We start from the raw sequence: 24,293 nt of genomic DNA, 5'->3' as shown, positions 1-24,293 counted from the left end.
AATTTGTCTAACAATTTAGTTTAGGTTATAGTGTATCACAATCCTAATGCTCGAGACTAATATGCAAAAGTCAACAAAATTCAATTTGACTTAAAATAATTTTCAAAAATCTAAACATGATTAATATATAGTTTAAATATCGTCGTTTTATATTTTTAACTATTTTTAAAAGATTTATTAGAGTAAATAATATAATTCATTTATTAATAAATAAAACTTTATAAAAAATATACTTTTATATATCTTAAGTAATAAAATTTATAAAGTTCATTTAATATTATAAAGATAATATGATAGGTATTATTAAAGTAATTTTATTACCCGTAGTAAAATATGTTTGTATCACATATTTATTTGATAAAATAATATCTATGATAATAGTAAGTAAAAGTTGTATTATTTTGTAGTAATAATTATTATTATTTTATTAATAAAAATATCAATATTTATAATTACTAAGATGACATTATGATAAAATGATAATTCTAATTATGAAAACTTTAATATTTACGACACTTTTTAATATTGTCTTTAAAATAATAATTCTATTTAAAATGATAATAATAGTGATATTTTATAATAACAATGACATTTCTATTAAAATGATAATTTTTGTTAAAATGATAGTTTTAATACTAACGATACTTTTAATAATAATAGTAATGATAAAAATAAGAACGATAATTTTATCTAAATCAATATCTTATAATATTTTAATTTCATCAACATACTCATACTCATTATTTCCTAATCGTTTTGTTTAATATCTTTTAATCGACTTTTATATCGTGTTCATAATAATGATAATAACAGTAATAATAATAATAATAATAATAATTAGATAATAATAATAATAATACTAATTATAACTTTAACGATAATAACGATAGTAATAATAATAAAAATAACAATTTTTAATGATAAATCCTTTTATTGATGAAGATAATAATAATAATAATAATAATAATAAGATAAAACTAGAACGACGATAATAACGACGATAATAATAACCATTTTTAATAATAATACAAAAATTCGATTGACTATAACTTCAAATCCGTTCATCGAAACCTTTCGATATCTAAAGGAAAAGTTCTTAATTTTTCGCTAGCTTTCCAATGACATGCATATCTTATACCTTATCTCAACCGCATATATAACTAATTTAGGATTCAACATAACTTAACTAAAGGCAATATCAAAAGTACAAGCATGCATAATCCTATATACTCGAGCACTAGTCAGGGATACACTAATAGTATATAAAAGTTAAGTTATGAGCGCTCACGTATCAATATTGAGATTCAATATTGTAGGAAAGTACGTAGACGCAACGGAGACGATAAACACTATGTTGACCTCATGAGCTATAGCCCTGATCCATACCCATCACCTCCATAGTTATAACCCATAATTTCCTTAGTCCTATCCTACTCGATAACCAGTTTGAAAATAACCCGTTCATGACCTCGTCGTAGTATTTTATGTATAATACTAATAATAACACTCACTAATAATAATAATAATAATAATAATAATAATAATAATAATAATAATAATAATAATAATAATAATATAATAATAATAATATAATAATAATAATAATAATAATAATAATAATAATAATAATAATAATAATTAATATTACGGAGTAAAGATCAGAGAGATAAAGAGTTTAAGGTGCACAAACTGAGCAAAATCGAGCAATTTAACGAATGTATCCCACCTAACCTCCTCATGCGATCGCATGAGAGGCAAGAGGAGAAGCCATGCGATCGCATGAGCCTCCTCAATTGGTCACCTTCTTTTGTTTTTGGCTGCCGACACTAATTTCATACGTAAAACATAAATTTATATATTATTTAATATATAATATATTTAATCTTTAGAATTAATTAAATATTATATTATATTTACGTGCGTAGTAAAAATGTAATTTTTGTTCAAATGACTAGTACGTTGTCACTCGACTCATGTACCACTTTTGGTTTTTCGAGCGCACTTTAATACGTTTAGAAAACTAGCCTTTTACGTTACGCGACGTGTACCCTTATTAATAATTTGACTTTCTCATCAATAAATTACCTTATAAAAAATATAACTTATATAATTGAGTGTTGTGGTCATTTGCTTCTATAAATCAGTGGCTTGTTATTTGTCAAAATATTATTTTAAATTAGGACTTTTTATGACTAAACTAAATATATATATATATATATATATATATATATATATATATATATATATATACATATTTAGAAATATAAGTTTGTATTCAAAATCCTTACTTAATAATATAACCTTTAGTTTTTCAACACTATTTATATTTCAAAGTTTATTTATATTTCGTTTAGAAAAATAATTTAACGCGTAATGTTTTCATTTAAAAAAATTTAAATAGATACAATTAATTTATGTACTAACCGTTTTAAATATCAATTGCGTCACTAGGCGAGTGTTATTACCGTATACTTAATTTGAAAACATATATATTTAATGAACACGTTTTAATGTACGTTGCAAGTTATTCATATATCTAACAACTAATATTCCAACCTACGTTATTTAAACATATATATTAATAACTAGTTCTATTATGTCGAAAAAAACGTTTTTACTTAAGAGAGTAAAATAATAAATAAATCATAACAGGTTCAAGTTATTAACTTACAGTTTATTCATGGGTTTTAGGATTAGATCAAATGGATAAATGTACGTATAAAAAATCATCTTAACATGACAGATGGTTTTATCTTATTAAAAGTCACGAGACAATTATTGTAAAGCATAAATTAAAAATCCGACGGGAATCTCCACTAACCCTTGTCTAGTTCCCGTTAATTGACACTTTTGTTCTTTCTAATAAATCACTTTACCAATTTTTCCGAATACCGTTAAAAAGGAAAGGTTTGCTAAATCAAAAGTGGACCTCTCAACAGAGACTCTTAATCATACACCGTACCATATAAATTAATCATTTGATATAATATTCTAATTTCATCGATAAACATATTGAAACAAATACGTTTAATACTTGCTAACGTTTTCAAATTATAATATATACATATTTAATCATATCCGTTCATATAATGGTTCGTGAATCATCGAAACTTGGTCGAGGTTAAATGAGTGTATGAACACAGTTTAAAATTCTTGAGATTCAACTTACAAACTTTGCTTATCGTGTCGGGAATATATAAAGATTAAAGTTTAAATTTGGTCGGAAATTTCCTGGTCGTCACAGTAGCAATCAGATGTTTACATCCAATGACCGGTACTCCATCTATCCATGCCGATAAGAACTTATAGAAGTTATGCGTTTTTTTTCGAAATAAAAAAAATAGATACTCCTTGTTATAATTCAGTAGGCTTATAACTACCTTTAATGGTTATAAGAACAAAGAGAGAAAAAGAGAGAAGAATGAGAGAAGAAATATTGATATTGATATTTCAAGAGAAATGGTACGCCTTAAATGGTTACCATACATGTCTATTTATAGTATAAAATATTACTATGCAAGAAATATAATAATAATAAAATTAACATCCAATCTAGATATTTTATAACACAATCTAGATATTTTATAACACTCCCCCTTGGATGACAATTTTATTAGAGAATAACTAGTACTGCCTCGTTAAAAACCTTGCTAAAGAAAACCCATTGGGATAAAACTTTAGCTAAGGGAAAAAGAGTGCAGCATAGAGTTGACTCCCCCTCAAGTAGGCAACGCCTGAGTTGTTACATCTTCTGAACATGCCTCATGCCAATATTATGAACGTGTGTTCTGAAAATAGCAGTTGGCAGTGCTTTGGTATAAAGATCAGCAGAGTTGTTGATTGAACGTATCTCATTTTAATCTGGTTGTCTTTTACGAGATCTTGAGTATATGAGAAGAATCTGAGGTTTTCATTTGAAACTGTATCATCTAAATCTTTTATGTACAAGTTTAGCCCCTGTGATTTGTCTACAGTCTCCTTCATGGTTTGCTCAAACCCTTGTTTCAATTCCTATTCCCTTGTAGTCTTTTCTGAGCCTTACCAATATACCATTCTTTCCCATCAAACTTATGACCGTTAAGACCGTCTATGGCTTTGGCGCCTCGTCAGTATTTATATTTTGTTCAGTCACTTTTGATACTCTTCTTTCATTTGTATTATGCAAGCTGCATTATCTTCATATATAGTTGTTGGTGAAGATAGTTGTTAGTCTTTTATAGCGTTCTAGTCCACAAGAATCAATAATGATTTGTGTCATTGATCTCAACCAAACACATTTTCGAGTAGTTTCATATAATGCAATCACTTCGTCATGATTTGATGATGTTGCAACAAGTGTTTGTTTTAAGAACGCCATGATTTTGTGGTACCTCCATTTAGGAATACATATCGAGTTTGAGATTTATCTTTATGAGGATTTGATGAATGACCTGTATATACATAATCAACCAAATCTTGTTTTGAAACGTTAGAATAAAATAATTTTAAATCAGCAGTTTCTCAAGGGTATCAAAATATGTGTTTGATCCCGCTCCATTGTCATTTGAGCTGAATCTTGCCAACAAATTAACTGCAAGAGAAAAGTCAGGTCTTGTACAATCTATAAGATACATAAGAACCTCAATTGTACTAAAATATGGAACTTCCGATCTGTTAAGATTTTCATGATCTTCGCAGGGATGAAATAGATCAGTGTCAATATTGAGTGATCTAACAACAATGAGTTTGTCTTTAAAAAAAATGTTTTAAAATCTTTTCGGTATAAGTTGTTTGATGTACAAGTAAATCATTAGGCATATGCTCAATTTGCAATCCAAGGTAATACTTGGTTTTTTCAAGATCTTTCATTTCAAAATAATTCTTTAGAAGTTGAATGATTTCATAGATCTCTTTATTTGTTCATATGATGTTAAGAACATTGACATAAACAACTACGATCTCATATCCGAACATTGTTTTTATAAAACATACGTGCAAAATAAGTTTATATTTATACCCTTTTTTTTTTATCAAGTAGTCATCTAATCGGTTATACCACATACGTCCCGTTTGTATAAACCCATTTAAAAATCTTTGTGATTTAGTGGAATATATTCCCTTGGGTTTTACATTAGATGCTTATGATACCTTAACTCTTTAGGTATATTCATATATATCATTATTAAATGATCCATACAGATAAGTAGTAACAACATTCATGAGATGCATTTAAATAACTACCAGGTTGATTAAGTATCTAATAAGTAATTGTATCCATTACAGGAGGATAAGTTTTCCTCCTAATTCATTTATGGTCTTTGTGGGAAATATTGAGTTACAAGTCTAGTTTTCCTTGTAACTTCATTTGCACATTTCTTTTCGGATAAAAATTCATTTGTATCCCATACGTTTCACATCTTTAAAAGTGATAACGATTGATCCGAAAACTTTTCTTTTATCGAGCGATTCTAATTCAGCTCGTATTGTTCCTTTCCATTGAGCTCAATCATGTCCATTTTGTATATTCAATGACAGATTTTAGTTCCAGATCATCATCTTTATTCATGATGTCATTGTAACATTATATGAAAATATCTCATAGAGATTTTAATTTCATTTCGGTTCCATAATATTGCATAATTTATCGCAATTTTAGTATTTACATTTATCAATATCCTCTGCAGAAGGAATATTGATTTGTGGTTCTTCTTGAACACTTTCTTTTACCTCATTATCAGCTGATTTTCTTTTTCGAGGATTTTTATCTTCGGAACCAATTGATCTTCCACGTTTGATGCGTGGCAAAGACTCAACAGTGACATTATTGCCAGCTTTTGGAATTTCAGTTCGAGCTGAAGCATTTATCGCTGGTATATATGATTTAGTCACCTTTTTTTTTTATCTGTAAATGCATAAAGTAATTAATTTGCAAGATCTTGCATATGCATTATTTTTTTGAACTTTCGTTTCACATTCTTTTGTGCGAGTTCAATATACCTTAATTGATGTTCACATCATGAAGCATCATTTTATTATTTTTTTACTTCACCCCCTAATCTAGGGAACAATGTTTTATTAAAATGACAATCAGCAAAACGTGCTGTAAAAACATCACCCATCATGGGTTCAGTATATCTTATGATTGAAGATGTTTTATATCCAAAATATATTACCATCTTTCTTTGAAAAAAAACATTTTATTGTGTTGTGGTGATACAATTGGAACATACACTGTACAACCAATGTTCTACGGTGGAAAATATTTGGCTCTTGGCCAAAATCAAGTAGTAAGTGAAAATATTTATGACTTCCACATGGTATAATGCGAATTAATGTCGCAGCATGTAAATTTACATGTCCACATATAAATATTGATAGTTTTGTACTCATTATCAATTGTCTAGTTATTAGCTGCAAGCGTTTATCTATTGATTTAGCTAAACCAATTTTGTGTATGCACATGAGCAACTGGATATTCAACAACAATCCCTGTAGATATATAATGATCATTAAATGCTTGAGATGTTAACTCACCAGCATTATCAAGTCTCATCCTTTTAATGGTGTAATCAGAATAATGTGTTCTCAATTTAATAATTTGTGCAAGAAACTTTGCAAATGCCATATTACGGCTTGATAACATACAAATATGAGACCATCCGCTAGATGCGTCTATTAGAACCATGAAATATCAAAATGGTTCACATGATGGATGAATTGGTTCATATATCTTACCTTGAATTCTTTCAAGAAATATTTGTGATTCTTTTTCACAATATACTTTTCATTAATCACCATATGTGTTTTCCATTAATCACCATATGTGTTTTTTTTTTATAAATCACCATATGTTTTTTTTTTATCATATATCCTTTTCACCATATACGCTTTTAATCATATGCGCTGTGTTTTTCACCATATGCGCTTTTAATCATATGCGATTTTCATCATATGCGTTGTGCTTTTCATCATATTCGCTTTTTATCATATGCGCTTATCATATGCGATGCGCTTTTTATCATATGCGCTTTTTTATGTGAATAGTAAATTAATTAATTTCGTTTTACTATTCATATGAATTAATTTAGATTTACTATTTTGTTAATTGAGTAATATATATATATACATCATATACTTGTGACTCCGAAGGCTCAAATGAATTTGACCATATAGTTATACGCTGTACCTTGCACATTAATTTTCAGTAGAAGCTTTAGATGCATATTATTTTCAGTAGAAGCTTTAGATGCACTTTTTTTTTTAATCACCAAATACCACAAACACTTTGTTTGCGTTTGTTCATAGTCATCAATGAAAACCATTTTCTTTAATTTTATTTTATACAATAAAATTAACGCATCATTATTCTTTTAAAAAACAATAATCTATTGTTATTGTTCACCTGTGCCATGTTTAACAACAAAAGTCAACAACCTCTGTCTTGTTTGTTGTGGCAACCAAAAACAACCTTTGCTTTTGTTACCGAGAATCCAAGACCAAAAAACAATTAATTTTTAATTAATCTTTTATCAAAACCATAAATGATTTTATTGATCTACGTTGATATGGCCATAAAGAATTGACGGCTGACCTACTTTTGTAAGTGTATTTCGGCTATCATCCCGAAAACGCACAACGACTTTTTTTTTTTTTTTTTTATGAACTATTTGTTTCATATCTAGCTTAGGCAATTATTGTGAACATTTGGTCCCTATAAGAGCATTTATTTTTTAGACTTTTAGTTGATTTGTACTTGTCACAATTAGGGATAGCACCCGCGGGTCGTGGATGCGGATCCATTGGATCCATCACCCGTACCCGCGGATTTTTTTTAAGAGACATCCAATTGAACCCTTGTTCGTTGAAACAATTTGACTATATTTTTACTCCCCATTATTAAACGGGCCATTTTGATGCACACTCTTAAAAAAATAATTTGTTTTTTAAGTTTTATTATTCAACCTCCTTTTTTCAACGGTCACGTTTTTAACAAAACATTTGACAAGTTTGGAAAAAAAGTTTTTTATTGATTATCATCAAAAGTTTTCTATTGTCACTCTACTGGATGGAATTATGGCATACAACCAAAATTGCAACCCAACACTACATAAGAACAAAAAGGTTGTTTTTAATTAACATATGTATATGTGTTAAACTCGGAATAATAATAACTTATTTTAGAAAATTAACATAAGACATGTTGAAACATTTTTGTCACATTTAGCTCATCAAGTCTAATACTTATCATTGATAGATTTTATCACGTCTAGGAGATGTTTACTTTTTTCTTGTATTAAGTCCTACTTTCATTTACCTTTGTTTGGAAAAAAGTTTTTTTTTTTTTACTTTGCTTTCCCCCTTTCTGTAAAACTCATTTAAACACTTTCTTTGTTTTTTTTTTTTAAACTTCCTTTTTTTTACGTTACCCGTAAATTATAAATATATAAAAAAAACTTTTTGTTTAAATTTTTTTTTTAGTTTTTAAAAGGCCACTTGACCAATTTTTTAATTCTTTCACAACACCTGATATCGTGATCGTGACCTTTCACCAAAGCAAGAGATATTCTTGATAAACTAAACACGGACTCGTGTTTGAAATTGTCGGCCACAAAAAAATTCATTTGATAAAAGTATATATTTTTTTTAGTTATAGAAGGAGACCACTTCATTTTCAATACTTCATTTTTGACAAAAAAAACTATTCCATTTTACCATCCCCTTTTTTTTCTTACTTTAACTTTTAAGATATACTTTTAATAAAAATACAAACTACTTTTTCTTATTTTAACTTTTAAGATTTACTTTTAATAAAAATACAAACTACTTTTTGTATTTTAACTTTTAAGATTTACTTTTAATAAAAGTACAAACTACTTTTTCTTATTTTAACTTTTAAGATTTACTTTTAATAAAAATACAAACTATTTTTTTATTTTAACTTTTAAAATTATAAATTTAAGAATAAACATTAGTATGCATGAAATAAATAATGATTAATTGCATAAGTAATCATAAATGTTAGATAACATATAAAGACCCCGTCGTATTCGTATTGATCGGAATTAATCTCGACCCATGGTACCGTGTTGTCAAATGACGTGTTGCGTACATAAAGTACCGTGTTGTCAAATGACGTGTTGCGTACAATCATGAGGTCTTATTAACATAAATATAAATGTTAGTGAAGTTAATAAGAGTTAGATTACAGAAAATATAATTCAGGTGGTATAACCGACCATATATAACTTAAATAACATAAATATAAATGTTAGTGAAGTTAGTAAAAGTTAGATTACAGAAATATAATTCAGGTGGTATAACCGACCATATATAACTTAAATAACATAAATATAAATGTTAGTGAAGTTAGTAAAAGTTAGATTACAGAAATATAATTCAGGTGGTATAACCGACCATATATAACTTAAATAACATAAATATAAATGTTAGTGAAGTTAGTAAAAGTTAGATTATGGAATTATAATTCAGGTGGTATAACCGACCATATATATAACTTAAATAACATAAATATAAATGTTAGTGAAGTTAGTAAAAGTTAGATTGCAGAAATATAATTTTACTTATGATGATAATAATATTTACCTTACTCAGAGGCGGAGCCAGGAATTTCCGTTAAGGGAGGCTTCATTTACTTTTAAATAGAAATATAAAATTATATCGAACAACATAAAAAGTATCATAATTGAAAAGCGAAAATTGAGAAATTATTTTTAGTGTAAACTTACATGTGAGACATAGTGATAAAAATTGACTCTTAGATTTTTAGTGTAAACAACATAAAAGTATATGAGGTTGAAATATGTGATATATTGACATTTAGATTTCTGTTTCATTTATAACAAAAACGGAGTACTTATGTATACATTAACATTTGGGGTTTAATTTTTATATTATAAAATTTGAGGGAGTAAAAGAGTGTGGAATACACTAGTTAAGGGATTTTAACAAAAAGATAATAAAAACTCATCGTGTCTATTAAATCTTTTACCAAACCCCACCTGCAATTCCCAGGACCGGACTTCAAATATTTTTTCGCCATATACATAATTAGTACTCTATATTCTTAACACGATTAGCGGAGGCTGGGCACCCCAAAGTCCCCCTACTAGCTCCGCCATTGATCTTACTAATAAATAATAGAAGATATCGTTAAAGAATTTCTTACCTTGATTAGTGACTTGTGCTTGCTTAGATAAACCTTGATTATATGGAGCACTTCGTGCTGATAACGTGTTATAATTCAGTAGGCTTATAACTACCTTTAATGGTTATAAGAACAAAGAGAGAAAAAGAGAGAAGAATGAGAGAAGAAATATTGATATTGATATTTCAAGAGAAATGGTACGCCTTAAATGGTTACCATACATGTCTATTTATAGTATAAAATATTACTATGCAAAAATATAATAATAATAAATTTAACATCCAATCTAGATATTTTATAACACAATCTAGATATTTTATAACACTCCTTACTTTGTAAGAACCATAAAAGTCATCTATATAAACTTTTCTTCTGATTGATTGGATTAGATTCCTTGACTTGATTGAAACAATGTGATTGAGTTTGGTGTGGTTTTTTTTTCAGTATGCAAATTTTAAAATGTCTTATGTCTGCGCGTCCGTATAATTATTACTGCGAACTATTTATTTTTATGAAGATATAAGATAAAATAATATGTTATTTTGTCTGTAAACTTGCAGACTTACAAATATGTTTTTAAATGTTGCGTAGATGAATAAGCTATTTTGTAGACATTTAAGTAAATAATGTTCCCCATTCAGCGTACTTTCAGGTCACACACACTCTGAAAAAAAAAAAAAGAAAAAAAAAGCTTCTGCTCTAAGCCTCTTTTTTTTTTTTTTTGAAATATCAAACTTTTATCAACAAAAATAACAAATACACGAACGGGAACTCCAAAGAGATCCTAAAAAAGCTCGAACAAACATACAGAGAAACGAAGCTACACACGACTATTAAATACAAGTAAACCACAAAAAGGACGAATGCAGGCTCGGTAAATAGAATAGGAAGCTTGGGAAAAAACCCATCTTCTCAATATATTCCTCGGAAGGTTAGCGAACTTGAAACGACAAGCCGAGAAAATAGACGCTACAGTGTTGAGAAGATCAACGACAAAGTAAACGGACCGAAACAATTGACCGCGCAAAAACTGACCCAAACATACAATTGACACTGAAAATGAGACCAAGAGAATTCATATTCATATATACACACAATACTACCCAAAGAATCTGTGAGAGACTAATGGTAAACTTGATGGCGTGAGAACTAGTAAGAATCTGATAAATATGTGAACTATATCCATCAGTCTCTCTAACCCATGGAACGCAAAAGACACGTAAAAGGGGCTAAACACCCCGTCACAGATGATGATCTTTAAATTTTTAAGTATATTTCTGTTCACGTCATTACTTAAAATTTTGCCCTAGTTTTTCCCTAAACTCACTAATCGAATCCTCTTTTCCCTAAATTTTTAAGTATATTTCTGCTCACGTCATTACTTAATATCAACAGGAAATAAACTGGGATTGAGCTACCACATTCAAATCCTATATCTGGTAAGCGGTATCTGCTAGTCTTTAAAACAATGCGTCCTACATTGATTGTGCTAATAATCTTTCGTGATTAACTGGGATTGAGCTATTGGAGATCAATTTTATTTTATTAGAACGAAATGATTGAAATCGATGAGTGTATAGTGAATGCACATAAGCTGTTTGATGAAATGTCTAGGTAATATCTCTATGTACATGTATGCTTGGTATGCCTGTGCTATTGTATGTGTTGTCAAATGTTTGCACCCAATAAGAATAAATCATAGTCTGAGTATTAAATTGTGTACATCAATTGAAAAGGCATCATAATATTAATTATCAAGCAGTAGTCTACAAAACACGGTTTCATTAATGATCATATAAAGAAGAAAACGTACACATTGACAGTTTGGTAATAAGCTAGCTCAATACAATGAAGAACTTGTTTATTAAAGAGTGACCTATAAAGGTATTTACCGACCGTATATAGAAGATAAAGTCACTGATCGCGTTTTTCGGTTTGACCAGCTCAAATCAGAGTCACCCAATATCGCCACCCGTGTTTTTGAGGGAAGTTCCGGCAAGGAAGCTTCAGAGTTTAGTACTTGAATCACTTGTTTTATCGATGGGCGATGTTTAGGGTCTCGGTCGACGCACCATAACCCCACTGTCATTAGACATTTGATTTCTTCTTCGTCGAAACTTGACCCTAGACGTGGGTCCACTCCTTCTAAAAGAGTCCCCTTTCCATAGAGTTCTGAAACCCATTTGAGTAACAACACTTTATTATCTTGAGCACTTATATCTATAGGTTTTCGCCCACACGCTATTTCCAGTGCAACAACTCCAAAGCTAAAAACATCGGATTCCTTACTCGCTTTGCCCGTCACAAAACATTCGGGAGCCATGTAACCCCTAGTTCCCGCCAACGCCGTTGTCTTATAGCCTTTGTCGTGATCAACCAACTTAGCTAACCCAAAATCACCAAGCTTTACATTAAAATTTGAATCCAACATCACATTACTTGATTTAATATCTCTATGCAAAACACATTGCTCCCATTCTTCATGTAGATACAACAACGCGTAAGCAAGACCTTGTGCAATTTTGTACCTTGTCTCCCATGTTAACAAGCTTTGCGCCTTAAAAAGATGTGAATCTAAGCTTCCGTTTTCTAAATACTCATATACAAGTAAGAGTTCGCCTTTTTGGTGGCACCAACCTTTGAGTTGCACCAAATTTCTGTGCCTTAACCGGCTAATGATCCTTACTTCTGACGCGTACTCCTTGATCCCTTGATTAGAAGACTTTGACACTCTTTTTACTGCGACATACGTGTTTGAATCTTTCAATAAACCTTTGTAAACCTCACCGAAACCCCCTTCTCCAAGCTTCTTCGTTCTTGAAAAGTCATCCGTTGACTGAGCTAATTCTAAGTAAGAAAATCCTCTGGGCCCGGTCGCCTGCATCTCGAATTCATTGCTCATCTCTACAGCAAATTTAAGTTCCTCAACTTCATCTTCATATTTTTTCGTTTTTCGCCAGAAAAAAAATGCAAGTATAACTAAAAACACAACTAAAACCAATAGTCCACTTATTAACAATACCACTGTTATATTTCGACTAGTCTTGTTTTTCTCGCTTGATGATACGGTCTTATTTCGATCTGCATCTTCTAACCCTATATCAACTTGTAAAACAGAACTAGTAAAGTTCCAATCATTTACAGTGTTTTTCTCAAACAAATCACCCGTAGTACCTGAAAACCCGAAAATAACCCATTCAGGCAACGCGTTTCTCAGATCAATAGTGTAAGAAAGTCCATTTTGCCTTGCAACGCTAGTATTTACAAAATTAGTAAAAGAGACGCTAAGATTTTTCGAATTAGAATCGTACTCTATCCAAGCTTGATTTCGTGTTCCATTAGGTATATCGTTCAACCACTCCGAAACCCTAACCGAAGAAAGACTGTTAACATCAATGCCTACATGGTCGCCTATCGAATGATTATCCCAGTCATTCATACCAAAAGTATCAAACTCAACTGCAACAAATGGATGCTTACTGTTATTATCCATGCCTACTTGCGCGCCTTCTGGTTTCGTATCAAACGGAAGACCCATGGCCCCACCTAAGCCACATACGTCGTTATCCTCAGCGAGGAAGAATGTGAGACCATCGGCGTAATTATTTTGCGGGTAAGAATTAATGACAAATGAGAAATTGGTTGAAAAGCTTGCCAGCTCATCAGAGGTTTTGTCCCAAAGATGAAGCGGTTTGACGTATGTGGCTCGACCACAATACCATCTTTTATTTGAACGTTTGATTTCGGGGGTTACTTGGATACCGTCATCAGAGATATAAGCGTCGCCAAGTAACGTAAAGATGTTATCGGAATCTGGTCTAATGTTTGTCAAATTGAAAGCAAGTGAAGTTGTGTACGAGATTGTGAACAACATAAGGAAACATATTAAGATGGCCATGATATGATTCCGGTAAATTGAAATGGAATAAGGTGAAGTCAGAATGATAAAAGGCTAGTTTTTTGGTTCAGCAATCTATTAAGAGAATCATAGTTATCTGGTACAGGTTAATTAGCTAATGATCGTCAGCAAATACAATATCAGAAGACTTGAGTAGTCAACTGCAGGCCGTATTATACCTGGACTTTTTAAATCTGTTATTAATATTAATTAATACAAATATCACCGTTTTCACGGGTTAGCATGATGTGACAACATGGGGGGTTTTGGTTGAAAAAAAATTAGCAGCTAGCGTTGATCATCTTTTAATGCCAAAAACAAATGGTGCAACTTTTTCAATCAACTTTTTTAATCCTAATTAGGTTGATCAATCAGTTAATATATATTTATAGAAAACATATGTTGAAAAGAAAAAAGTACTCTGTTAGCATGACCCCAAATGGAGGGCTCTAAACTCTAAAGGTGTGAATCAATATATATTTCTGAAAATAAATTATTATGGAACGTATTTGACCTTCTATAAATATATAAAATTTTAATCTTTTATTACTCTTTGTCAATTACAAAAGTCGAATTCAAGACCAATTCAATAGCATATTAGTATAGATGTTAATCTAAGCAAAGAAAATTAGCAATATTGTTTTAATGGTGGGTTTTATAGTTGGATTAGTACTGATTACGGTTACTATTTTGGGCGTACTTGTTTTTGTTTTGTTAAGTAATAGGAACAAAACAAGGGATTTACAAGCGAAAAAAGGTGGACTCAATAATAAGGAACTTCAAATGGGCATGGTGCCTAAACAATTCTCTTACTATGAATTAGCTTCATCAACCAAGAAATTTGCAGAGTTTGAGAAGCATGAGGAGGGAGGTTTCGGAGGGGTTTATCGAGCTATTTTGAAAGATTCAAATACCTATGTTACAGTCAAAAAAGTATTAAGGAGTTCGAAACAATGGATTAATGAATACGCATCAGAAATACGGATCGGTGGCCGGTTGAGGCACATAAATTTGGTGCAGGTCATAGGTTGGGGTCATGTAAAAGGCGAACTCCTGCTTTTGTACGAATACATGGAAAATGGAAGCTTAGACTCGCATCTTTTCAAGAACAAAAGCTTGTTAACTTGGGACACAAGGTACAAAATTGTTCATGGTTTGGCTTGTGCTTTGTTGCACCTACATGAAGAATGTGAGCCACATGTTTTGCACAGAGATATTAAATCGAGTAATGTTATCTTGGATTCAAATTTCAACGCAAAGCTTGGCGGTTTTGGGCTAGCTAAGTTGGTTGACCACAAGAAAGGCTCGGAAACAACAAAGATGGCTCAAACGAGTGATTACTTGGCTCATGAGTGTGTGGTGACCGGCAAAGAAACAAAATCAGATGTTTTTGGTTTTGGAGTTGTTGTATTAGAAATAGCTTGTGGGAGAAATATCATTGAGTACAAGGATCGAGAAAATCAAATATGGTTGATAGAATGGATTTGGGAGCTATATGGGGCTGGTACTCTATTACAAGCAGTTGATCTGCGTCTAGGGTCAGAATTTGAAGAAGATGAAGTCGAGCATTTGATGATGGTTGGGCTATGGTGTGTGCACCCCGATTTAGATGTTCGCCCATCGATGAGACAAGTGATTCAAGTACTAAAACACGAAGCTTCCATGCCTAGACTCCCGTCAAAGATGCCAGTTTCATCTTACTAGATACTTTCTATCGCGGTTAATAAGTGTGTGTATATTTACAATCTGTTATCTATCTATCTATACATCTATCTATCTATCTATACATCTATACATTATTATAAAGCACGTGCTATAAATCATACGTGTCATTTTCTAAATTAATCTGAATAAAATTATCCTACGTGTCAAATTCTCAACTAAACTAATCCTACATGTCATTTTATTATTAAACAGAATTAAATATTAAATAATAATCATTATTATAAAAAGAAGGTATAAAAGAGATTATTGGAAACAAAATCTTATTCCGTATTACTTATTATTAAGATATTACTCCGTATTATTTTATTAAAAAAGAAATAAAGATACACAAAGTGTGTTTATCCCCACAATTTTATTCCGTATTATTTAAAATAAATTATTAACTTCATTATTAATTAAATAAATTATAAATTCTTCCTAGATTTGAGCAATAAGTTAACTTTATTATTAATAAAGTTAGTATTAGTATAAGACGAGTATCCGCTGATAAACATTATATAATTTAAATCAAATTATATATTTATATAATGTCATGTCATTATTAGGTTATCAATTTATACACCCTATTATGTTAATCCAAAATATATTAAATTTTACTTTATTAATAATACCCGTAAACAAATATAGTAAATATTAATTAAAATTAACAAAAATGATAAAAATTATTAAATTATGTATATTTAACAAATTAGTAATAGTAACTTTAATCCTATGGTATATATTAGAAAAAATATAAATAGTGTTTATCGTGAAAGGGCACTTAAGGATTAAAATAAATTAAGAATTACTTATTGGTCTATTAGTCATTAAACTTGATTTGGATGGTTAAGATTAAGGGAATAATTTTTGTAATTTACAAATCCAATGGTTGAAACGAATTAGATCTTTAAGAATTGCTCTATTAAGAGTTTATCTATTATTATTACATTATATAAAATGCGTAATATAAATCCTACGTGTTATCTCATGATTAAATCCAGCCACATGTCAACTCCACATATTACACTGCCACATGACACTATATTATTAAATAATATTTATTTAACAGTTTTAAATTTGATTGATATCAATACCTAATATATTGCCTAAACTATATATAAAATAATATTAAAAATACCGAATATATTCAACATAATATGACTACGTGACTATATAAATTCAAGATATACTTTTGTTTTATAAATAAATGATATGATATAGTATCCGTACATGTTTGAATACATACATACATACATATATATATATATACATACATATATATATATATATATATATATATATATATACACATACACATATATATATAATTTACCCATAAAACTTATCATTCATTATAAATCGGTACGCCAAATGAATAGTTAACTTCATAAGATTCACAAATTTACACCAAACTTTTTAATTTCTATAATTCAATCACCCCATTTATAATAGTTAACTTTATAGCTTTTATAAACTTACCATAACCTTTTCACGTTTTATAATTTACCCATAAAACTTCTCATTCATTATGAATCGACTACACAATTTTTACTACCTAACAACTATTATTATTATTATTATTATTATTATTATTATTATTATTATTATTATTATTATTATTATTATTATTATTATTATTAGATTATTATTATTATTATTATTATTATTATTATTATTAATATTATTATTATTATTATTATTATTAAATCACATAATTTTCACTTTATTATTGTTTAACTTTTTTCCTTATTACAGATTAACCACGTAACTCATTGTCTAATAACTGTTTTATTGTTATATATATATATATATATATATATATATATATATATATATATATATATATATATATATATATAGGGACAGAATCAATGGGAAGTAATCAATCGGGGGAAAGTAAATTTTTTTTTTCGTTTTTTTGGAATTTTGTTTCAGGCATCAAGATCACACGAAAATATGAACATTTAAAAAAGACACTTCGTGACGAATGTTATTATTTAGGCGGGAAAACGATCGACAAAAATAACATTCAAGATAATATTGATCGTGAAGAATATTAACGTTTTTTCATGTTTTTTTTCTAAACCCTAATATCTAAAACCTCAAAATACGCTCGAAAAACACGATAATTGTTATACATTAATTCTTCGACCGTTTTCCCGTCAAAATAAAAACATTTATCACAAAGTGTCTTTATTAAATGTTCATATTTTCATCCAATCTTTAATGTTCGTGAACAAAGTTTTTTAAAAAAATGTGACGACCCAGAAATTTTCGACCAAATTTAAACTTGATCTTTATATGTTTCCGACACGATAAGCAAAGTCTATAATGTTGAGTCTCGAAAATTTTAGAACTATGTTCATGTATTCAATTACCTTCGACCAATTTCGACGATTCACGAACAATTAATTGTAAATCGATATGTGTGTGTGTGTGTGTGTGTGTGTGTGTATATATATATATATATATAAATGGTAATTGAAAATATAATTTGAAATACTATATGTTATTGCTATTAAAATTTAATTATGTAAAATAAAATAAAAATAGGATATTATAATAATTATTATTTAAAATATATCTATATATATAAATAAAGTATATTAAAAAAATAAATATTAAATGATTGTAATACTCATTTGATGTCCCGATTGATATTAAGTAAGTTAAATTCAAACTTATATGATTTTAAAATAAACGGTGATTCGAAAATGAGTTCTATAAATTTTAGGCTTACTAAAAATGTATTTAGGATCTAGTTATTAAATTTTAACACTGTTTATATTTTACCCAGAGTTGAGAGGGACAGTTGATGTAATTTTTATTTAATAAATTAATGATCAAATTTTATACCATAATAATCTGAATAAATAATTATAACTAATAAAAAAATTTGGGATTTTTTTTCCTGAAAACTTTTATCCGCCACTGATTAACAACGGATCATGACTGTCGGTAGCCTACCAACAATTAAAATTCACGTGAACTTAATTTATGATAATGTTTTTGTTCTTTGCTTTCCACCATTCTCTTAATTTCTTTGATCACTTTCTGAATTAGAGAATTGAAGTGTTATTGTTTTTCCTTGATTGATTGATAATCAACTACCCCACACCCACTTCCACTACCGTATATGCATATCGCAAATTGAAACATATTCCTTCTCTTTCTCTGACTTCTTGTTTCTATTCCAATTATCAAAACCCACCATCTCTTAATCATTTGAACATACTACTACTTCTATTTTCCTTTTTGTTTTATTTGTGAAACCAGCTTGTTATATGAAAAATATATATATTCATGTATCCGTGTATCAATCAATTTCTTATCTATCAATTTGTATCAATCAATTTGCTACCTATCAACATCTCTATCTATCAATCACTTTATTATATATGTATGACCAATGGCGATTCTACATGGAGGGGTGTGGGGTCCTATGACCCCACTACTTTAGAATTTTTTTTTTATCATTTACTCTTTAAATTGTATAGGACACCACTAAATTTAACTATAGGACCCCATATATTTTTAGAACTTGTGTTTTTTAGAGGTAAACAACCACTAAAGTACTTTTTAAATTTTTTTAGCCTTGAATTTTTTTTTGGGACCCCAATGAAATTTCATCCTAGAATCGCCTGTGTATGACTTACATACACTGCATTTGAGAACCAAGAGCTATTACTACCACTTCACGACCTCATTCTCTTGTATATATCCATACATACAATACCTGCTTAATAAAAAAACAAACCCAATTGATTTTTGGCAAAGACTCAAGTTGATCGATCACCAACTTTGTCATTCTCTTGTTTCATCATAAACGCAACACCACCATGACCACCTCTTCTCCGGACCACTATCAAACCATCGGCCACCACCTTTGAATCTTCACCACCCTCGCCACCATTTCACTCTCACTCTCTATCTCTTTCTCTGCCAACATAAACCACCATCGGCTCGCACCACCCACGACCACCACACTAAAGCACCACCACCATAGTCATCATTAAACCACCTACAACTGCCATCAACCGACGATCACCATTTTGTTTTTCTTCTTCCTGTTTCTTTCTTGGTCGAGCTCCTTCTCCATTTTAAATCGTCATCTCTTTTCTACTTCAGATTATATTCTGTTTCTAATCTTACTACTACGATATAGCTGCAGCTGCTATGAAGCTCTTTCAGCCGATAAATCACCACCAAAACAAACCATAAAATACCACTTGCAAATACGTAATATTACTGCAGGTTACTTGCTGTTGCTATCGCTATAATTCTGTTTCCATCACGTGTTATTGCAGCTACAAACACCACCATAAACACCAACTAATGCTACTGCCATTCCTGTTCGCTAATGCAACTGTAATTTATTTATTTATTTTTAGCGAAAACCCAACCATCATCAATATCCCTTTTGTTATTTGCTGTACTTTTCCATGTCTGTTTCTGTGTTAACGATGAAGATGGTGGGAAGACAGTGATCATGATATTGTAACGATGATGATGAAGAGTATGATAATGATGCTGCTAATATTGTTTTGCTGTTTTTCATTTGATCAAATCATAACCAACCGTGAACCCTATTATTATTCAATGCTAACGATCAACTAAGTCATCAAAGTGGGCCGGTAACAATTAGGATTGAATTTGGGCCTCCAATCAATAGCTTCTATGATGGGCCGTTACATAAACCTTGAAGTTGGTTGCTTTGTTAAACACGTGATTCAGAAAGAAAGGAAAAGGAAGAAGCAGGCAGATAGTGGTTATATATATTTATTTTCGTGATTTTAAAACAGAAAAACAATAGGCAGAGCACTGGTTAGCGAGAGGTCTTGGGTTCGAGCCTGATCTGTGGAAATACTTTTTAGGAAGCTTATTCTTTAAGATATTATTATTATTATTATTATTATTATTATTATTATTATTATTATTATTATTATTATTATTATTATTATTATTATTATTATTATTATTATTATTATTATTATTATTATTATTATTATTTTCACTACTAGTATCATTATTATTATTATTATTACAACTATATTATTATTATTACCATTATTTTTATTATTATTATTATTATTATTATTATTATTATTATTATTATTATTATTATTATTATTATTATTATTATTATTATTATTATATTAATATTACTAACTATAACTTTAGTTTTAAATGTATCTTGTATATAAAATATAACTATATTTTTATGATCTTAAACTAAAAAGATAGATATTATAAGTTAGATACAAACATTAGATATATAGAAGTATATATAATAAGTATACTACTTTTACTAATAAAATACTTTTTGTTCATTTACGTTTTAATATAACTCGAATTTATTAAAAATATTATCATATTAAAAATTATGAGTATTTAAAAATATTAATACTAAGTATTTATTCAAAATATATTAATAAAGTATATAATATATTATTATGATAATTTAATAAAATATATAAAATAAAAATATTTAAGTAATTATTAAAATTAAATTTAATATCACAAGTATATCACTAATATCAAAATATACATTTATTTGAATATTATTATATGTGTTAATATACATACTTGATATAGGTTCGTGAATCCGACGCCAACCCTGCATTGTTCGGTTCCGTCGTATGCATATTTTTACTACAAAAATCGTATTGTGAGTTTCATTTGCTCCCTTTTAAATTGCTTTTGCAATATATATTTTTGGGCTGAGAATACATGCGCTGCTTTTATAAATGCTTTACGAAATAGAGACAAGTGATTAAAAATGATATTCTGCGGATTGATGTGCTAGGTAATTTAGTTACATGTTATAAGAACATGTAAGCGCGAATCCTAAAGATAGATCTATCGGGCTTGACACCCCCATCCTGTAGGCTGCACTAGACATTAGAGCTAGTGGGCGGATGTTTAGTACTTCGAGGATTATTTATTAGCACCGGTGTACGTATCCATCTTTGCAAAGATGACTTATTATATTATTGTTAAGGTTGGTTACTGAGGCCTCAACATAAGCAGAACAGTTTTATACACTTGCGAGTGTACATATATTTATAAATGGAAATCTTGTGGTCTATTAAAATATTGAAATGATTGTTATGATAAACCTATGAACTCACCAACCTTTTGGTTGACACTTTTAAGCATGTTTATTCTCAGGTATGAAAGAAATCTTCCGCTGTGCATATGCTCAATTGAAAGATATTACTTGGAGTCATTCATGACATATTTAGGTCAGAACCTCGCAATGGGACCAGATGTTGATGATTCATCCATGAGGATTAGTACGGGTCATCACAAAAAACGAAAAAAAAAATTGCTTTCCCCCGCTTTCCCCCGATTGGTTACTTCCCCCTTGATCCTACCACTATATATATATATATATATATATATATATATATATATATATACACACACACACATACACACACACACACACATATATATATATATATATATATATATATATACATATTATATAAATAGTTTTCCCTATTTCATTAAATAGTTTGTATCAATCGTTGATGTACGTCTCACTTTATTGATTCAGCATTTGGGTCTTTTCTCTCGACAAGACGAAAACTAAAACAAAAAATGATGAATAATTACTTTCACGCTTATTAAAAAATCAATCACATAACTATTTTGGGTTCTTCCTCGACAAAAAGAAAAATAAAACAAAAAAGATGATAAATAGTTACTTTTTCAATAATTAGCTATGTAATTAATGTTAATAAATGGTGAAGAACCGGCGTAAAGCCAAGTCGCCCAATTAGTTCACACATATTTTTTGAGATAGAATTGTAATAGGAGGATGGTTTCTCTTCTTATGTTATTTCTTTTATATACTAAAACACGCTCCAAATTATGTCGTTTGAAGTGTACTTTAGTTCCACTTAATGACAAAACGATAAGCACATGGTTTGATCAAGTTTAAGTGTCTTTTAATTGTTACTCCATTCATATGTTATTAATTAATATTAATAGTTATTGTTATTAATTAATATTTTTGTTATATTATATTTATTATTATTGTTATTATAATTATAATAATAGTAATAACAAAAATTATTATTATTTTTTTGTACTGGTCATCGGTGTGATATATAGCGAAATTATTTATCATAGCCCCTTAAAAATGTTTTTTGTTATTTTTTACTCTTTAAAAAATGTTTTTTGTTCGCAACATGCTTTAGCTTTACATTTTTACATTTATAAACTTTAGCGGAGTGTGTGTGTAAATATATATATATATATATATATATATATATATATATATATATATATATATATATATATATATATATATATATATATATATATATATATATATATATATATATATATATAACTTTTAATTGTTAAAATGGTTGTATTAATCGTCGATGTGCGAATTGTAATTATAAGTGTATGAAGCAAAATCATTTCCCGCAGCAACACACGAGTTATCACCCCCATTTTTACTAAAAAAATGCCGCAGCAATGCGCGGTTGGATGTCCTACTAGTTGTATCAATATATAACTAGTTAAATGACCCGTAAATTTACGGGTTTGTTTAAAAACCATTGTGATAGATTACTACCTTACTACATAGATATCAAGGTGATAATAATATCACTCATTCATGATCACATTACATAGAGTTAACGAAGTGGTTGGTCTATTAACTCTAGTGTGATGGATAATGGGTGAAAACAAATACAAAATAAATAACTTCTCAACTCAAAAATAGTAACAACGAGGAAAACAAACTCGTGCTTCGTCGCGGGGTTGTTTCGGTCGGTTAACAGTCAGCGATTTGATTGGTTAATTGGACGTTTAAAAGATTATGAAATGAAAAAGGAAGTGAATAAAAGGTTGTAATGAAAAGGAGGTTGTAAAGAAAAGGGTGTTGAGGGAGAATGTTAGTTTATGCTTAACGGTAATATTAATCTTAACCAACGGTAATAAGTGTTTTGATGATGACACACACACATAACCAAAAGTGAAGGTAAACATCTTGACATAAATATACAAGTTCACTAATCTACACTTACTCTAGCAAATGAGCAAACCAAATGAAGCTTAAAGTGAAAACATTAGAAAATCAAAAAGAATACAAAACTCAGGTGGTACATGGTTTGGGTCCACGGTCGATCGCAATCAGACTGTGGATGTCCTGTACCTTGGTTCCTAAGAAACCAGGTACACGGTTGACTCCTAGGCTGATCGTGAATCTACCGCAGTTGTTCTGTCTAAAATCGTTAACCAAATAATGTTTGACCACTTTGGGGCATCTATAATTCACTAAACCTTTTTCAACATACTTAGAATAGTTGCCATCTTCATATCCAAAAGAGTTTTGGTCACTAGAATGTTAATCTTTGTTAATCACACTTAATGACATCTTAATGACGTTCTAGCCTTAATTAAGGAGAGCACATAAGTGTTACAAAATAACTTGTGCTGCTAAAATGTATCTAGACATATTTAGGATGATCATCAAGTCCCAACCAAGAGTTTTTCTTTCCTTGTACATGTTTTGAACATTAATGT

At 29.4% G+C, this 24,293-nt stretch overlaps 2 protein-coding genes and 1 long non-coding RNA gene across 3 annotated transcripts; 2 read left to right on the top strand and 1 right to left on the bottom strand.

Annotated features, from left to right (window-relative positions):
• Positions 1 to 11,186: 11,186 nt before the first annotated feature.
• On the top strand, positions 11,187 to 11,868 carry LOC139898109 (uncharacterized). Its single transcript, XR_011776881.1, has 2 exons — positions 11,187 to 11,413; positions 11,540 to 11,868. It is a non-coding gene; the product is annotated as an uncharacterized lncRNA (long non-coding RNA).
• Positions 11,869 to 12,032: 164 nt separating this feature from the next.
• On the bottom strand, positions 12,033 to 14,042 carry LOC139901664 (L-type lectin-domain containing receptor kinase IX.1-like). Its single transcript, XM_071884349.1, has one exon. It carries the CDS (start codon positions 14,040 to 14,042, stop codon positions 12,033 to 12,035), a length of 2,010 nt encoding a protein of 669 aa, XP_071740450.1.
• A 498-nt stretch (positions 14,043 to 14,540) lies between these two features.
• On the top strand, positions 14,541 to 15,746 carry LOC139901663 (L-type lectin-domain containing receptor kinase IX.1-like). The gene is made up of 2 exons (XM_071884348.1): positions 14,541 to 14,547; positions 14,662 to 15,746. Exons 1-2 carry the CDS (start codon positions 14,541 to 14,543, stop codon positions 15,744 to 15,746), a joined length of 1,092 nt encoding a protein of 363 aa, XP_071740449.1.
• Positions 15,747 to 24,293: the final 8,547 nt, after the last annotated feature.

This window comes from Rutidosis leptorrhynchoides, chromosome 3 (genome assembly GCF_046630445.1).
Source record: "Rutidosis leptorrhynchoides isolate AG116_Rl617_1_P2 chromosome 3, CSIRO_AGI_Rlap_v1, whole genome shotgun sequence".
Classification (NCBI taxonomy): domain Eukaryota; kingdom Viridiplantae; phylum Streptophyta; class Magnoliopsida; order Asterales; family Asteraceae; genus Rutidosis; species Rutidosis leptorrhynchoides.
The sequence above is the reverse complement of the archived record's forward strand: the minus strand, read 5'-3'. Positions and strand labels throughout refer to the sequence as shown.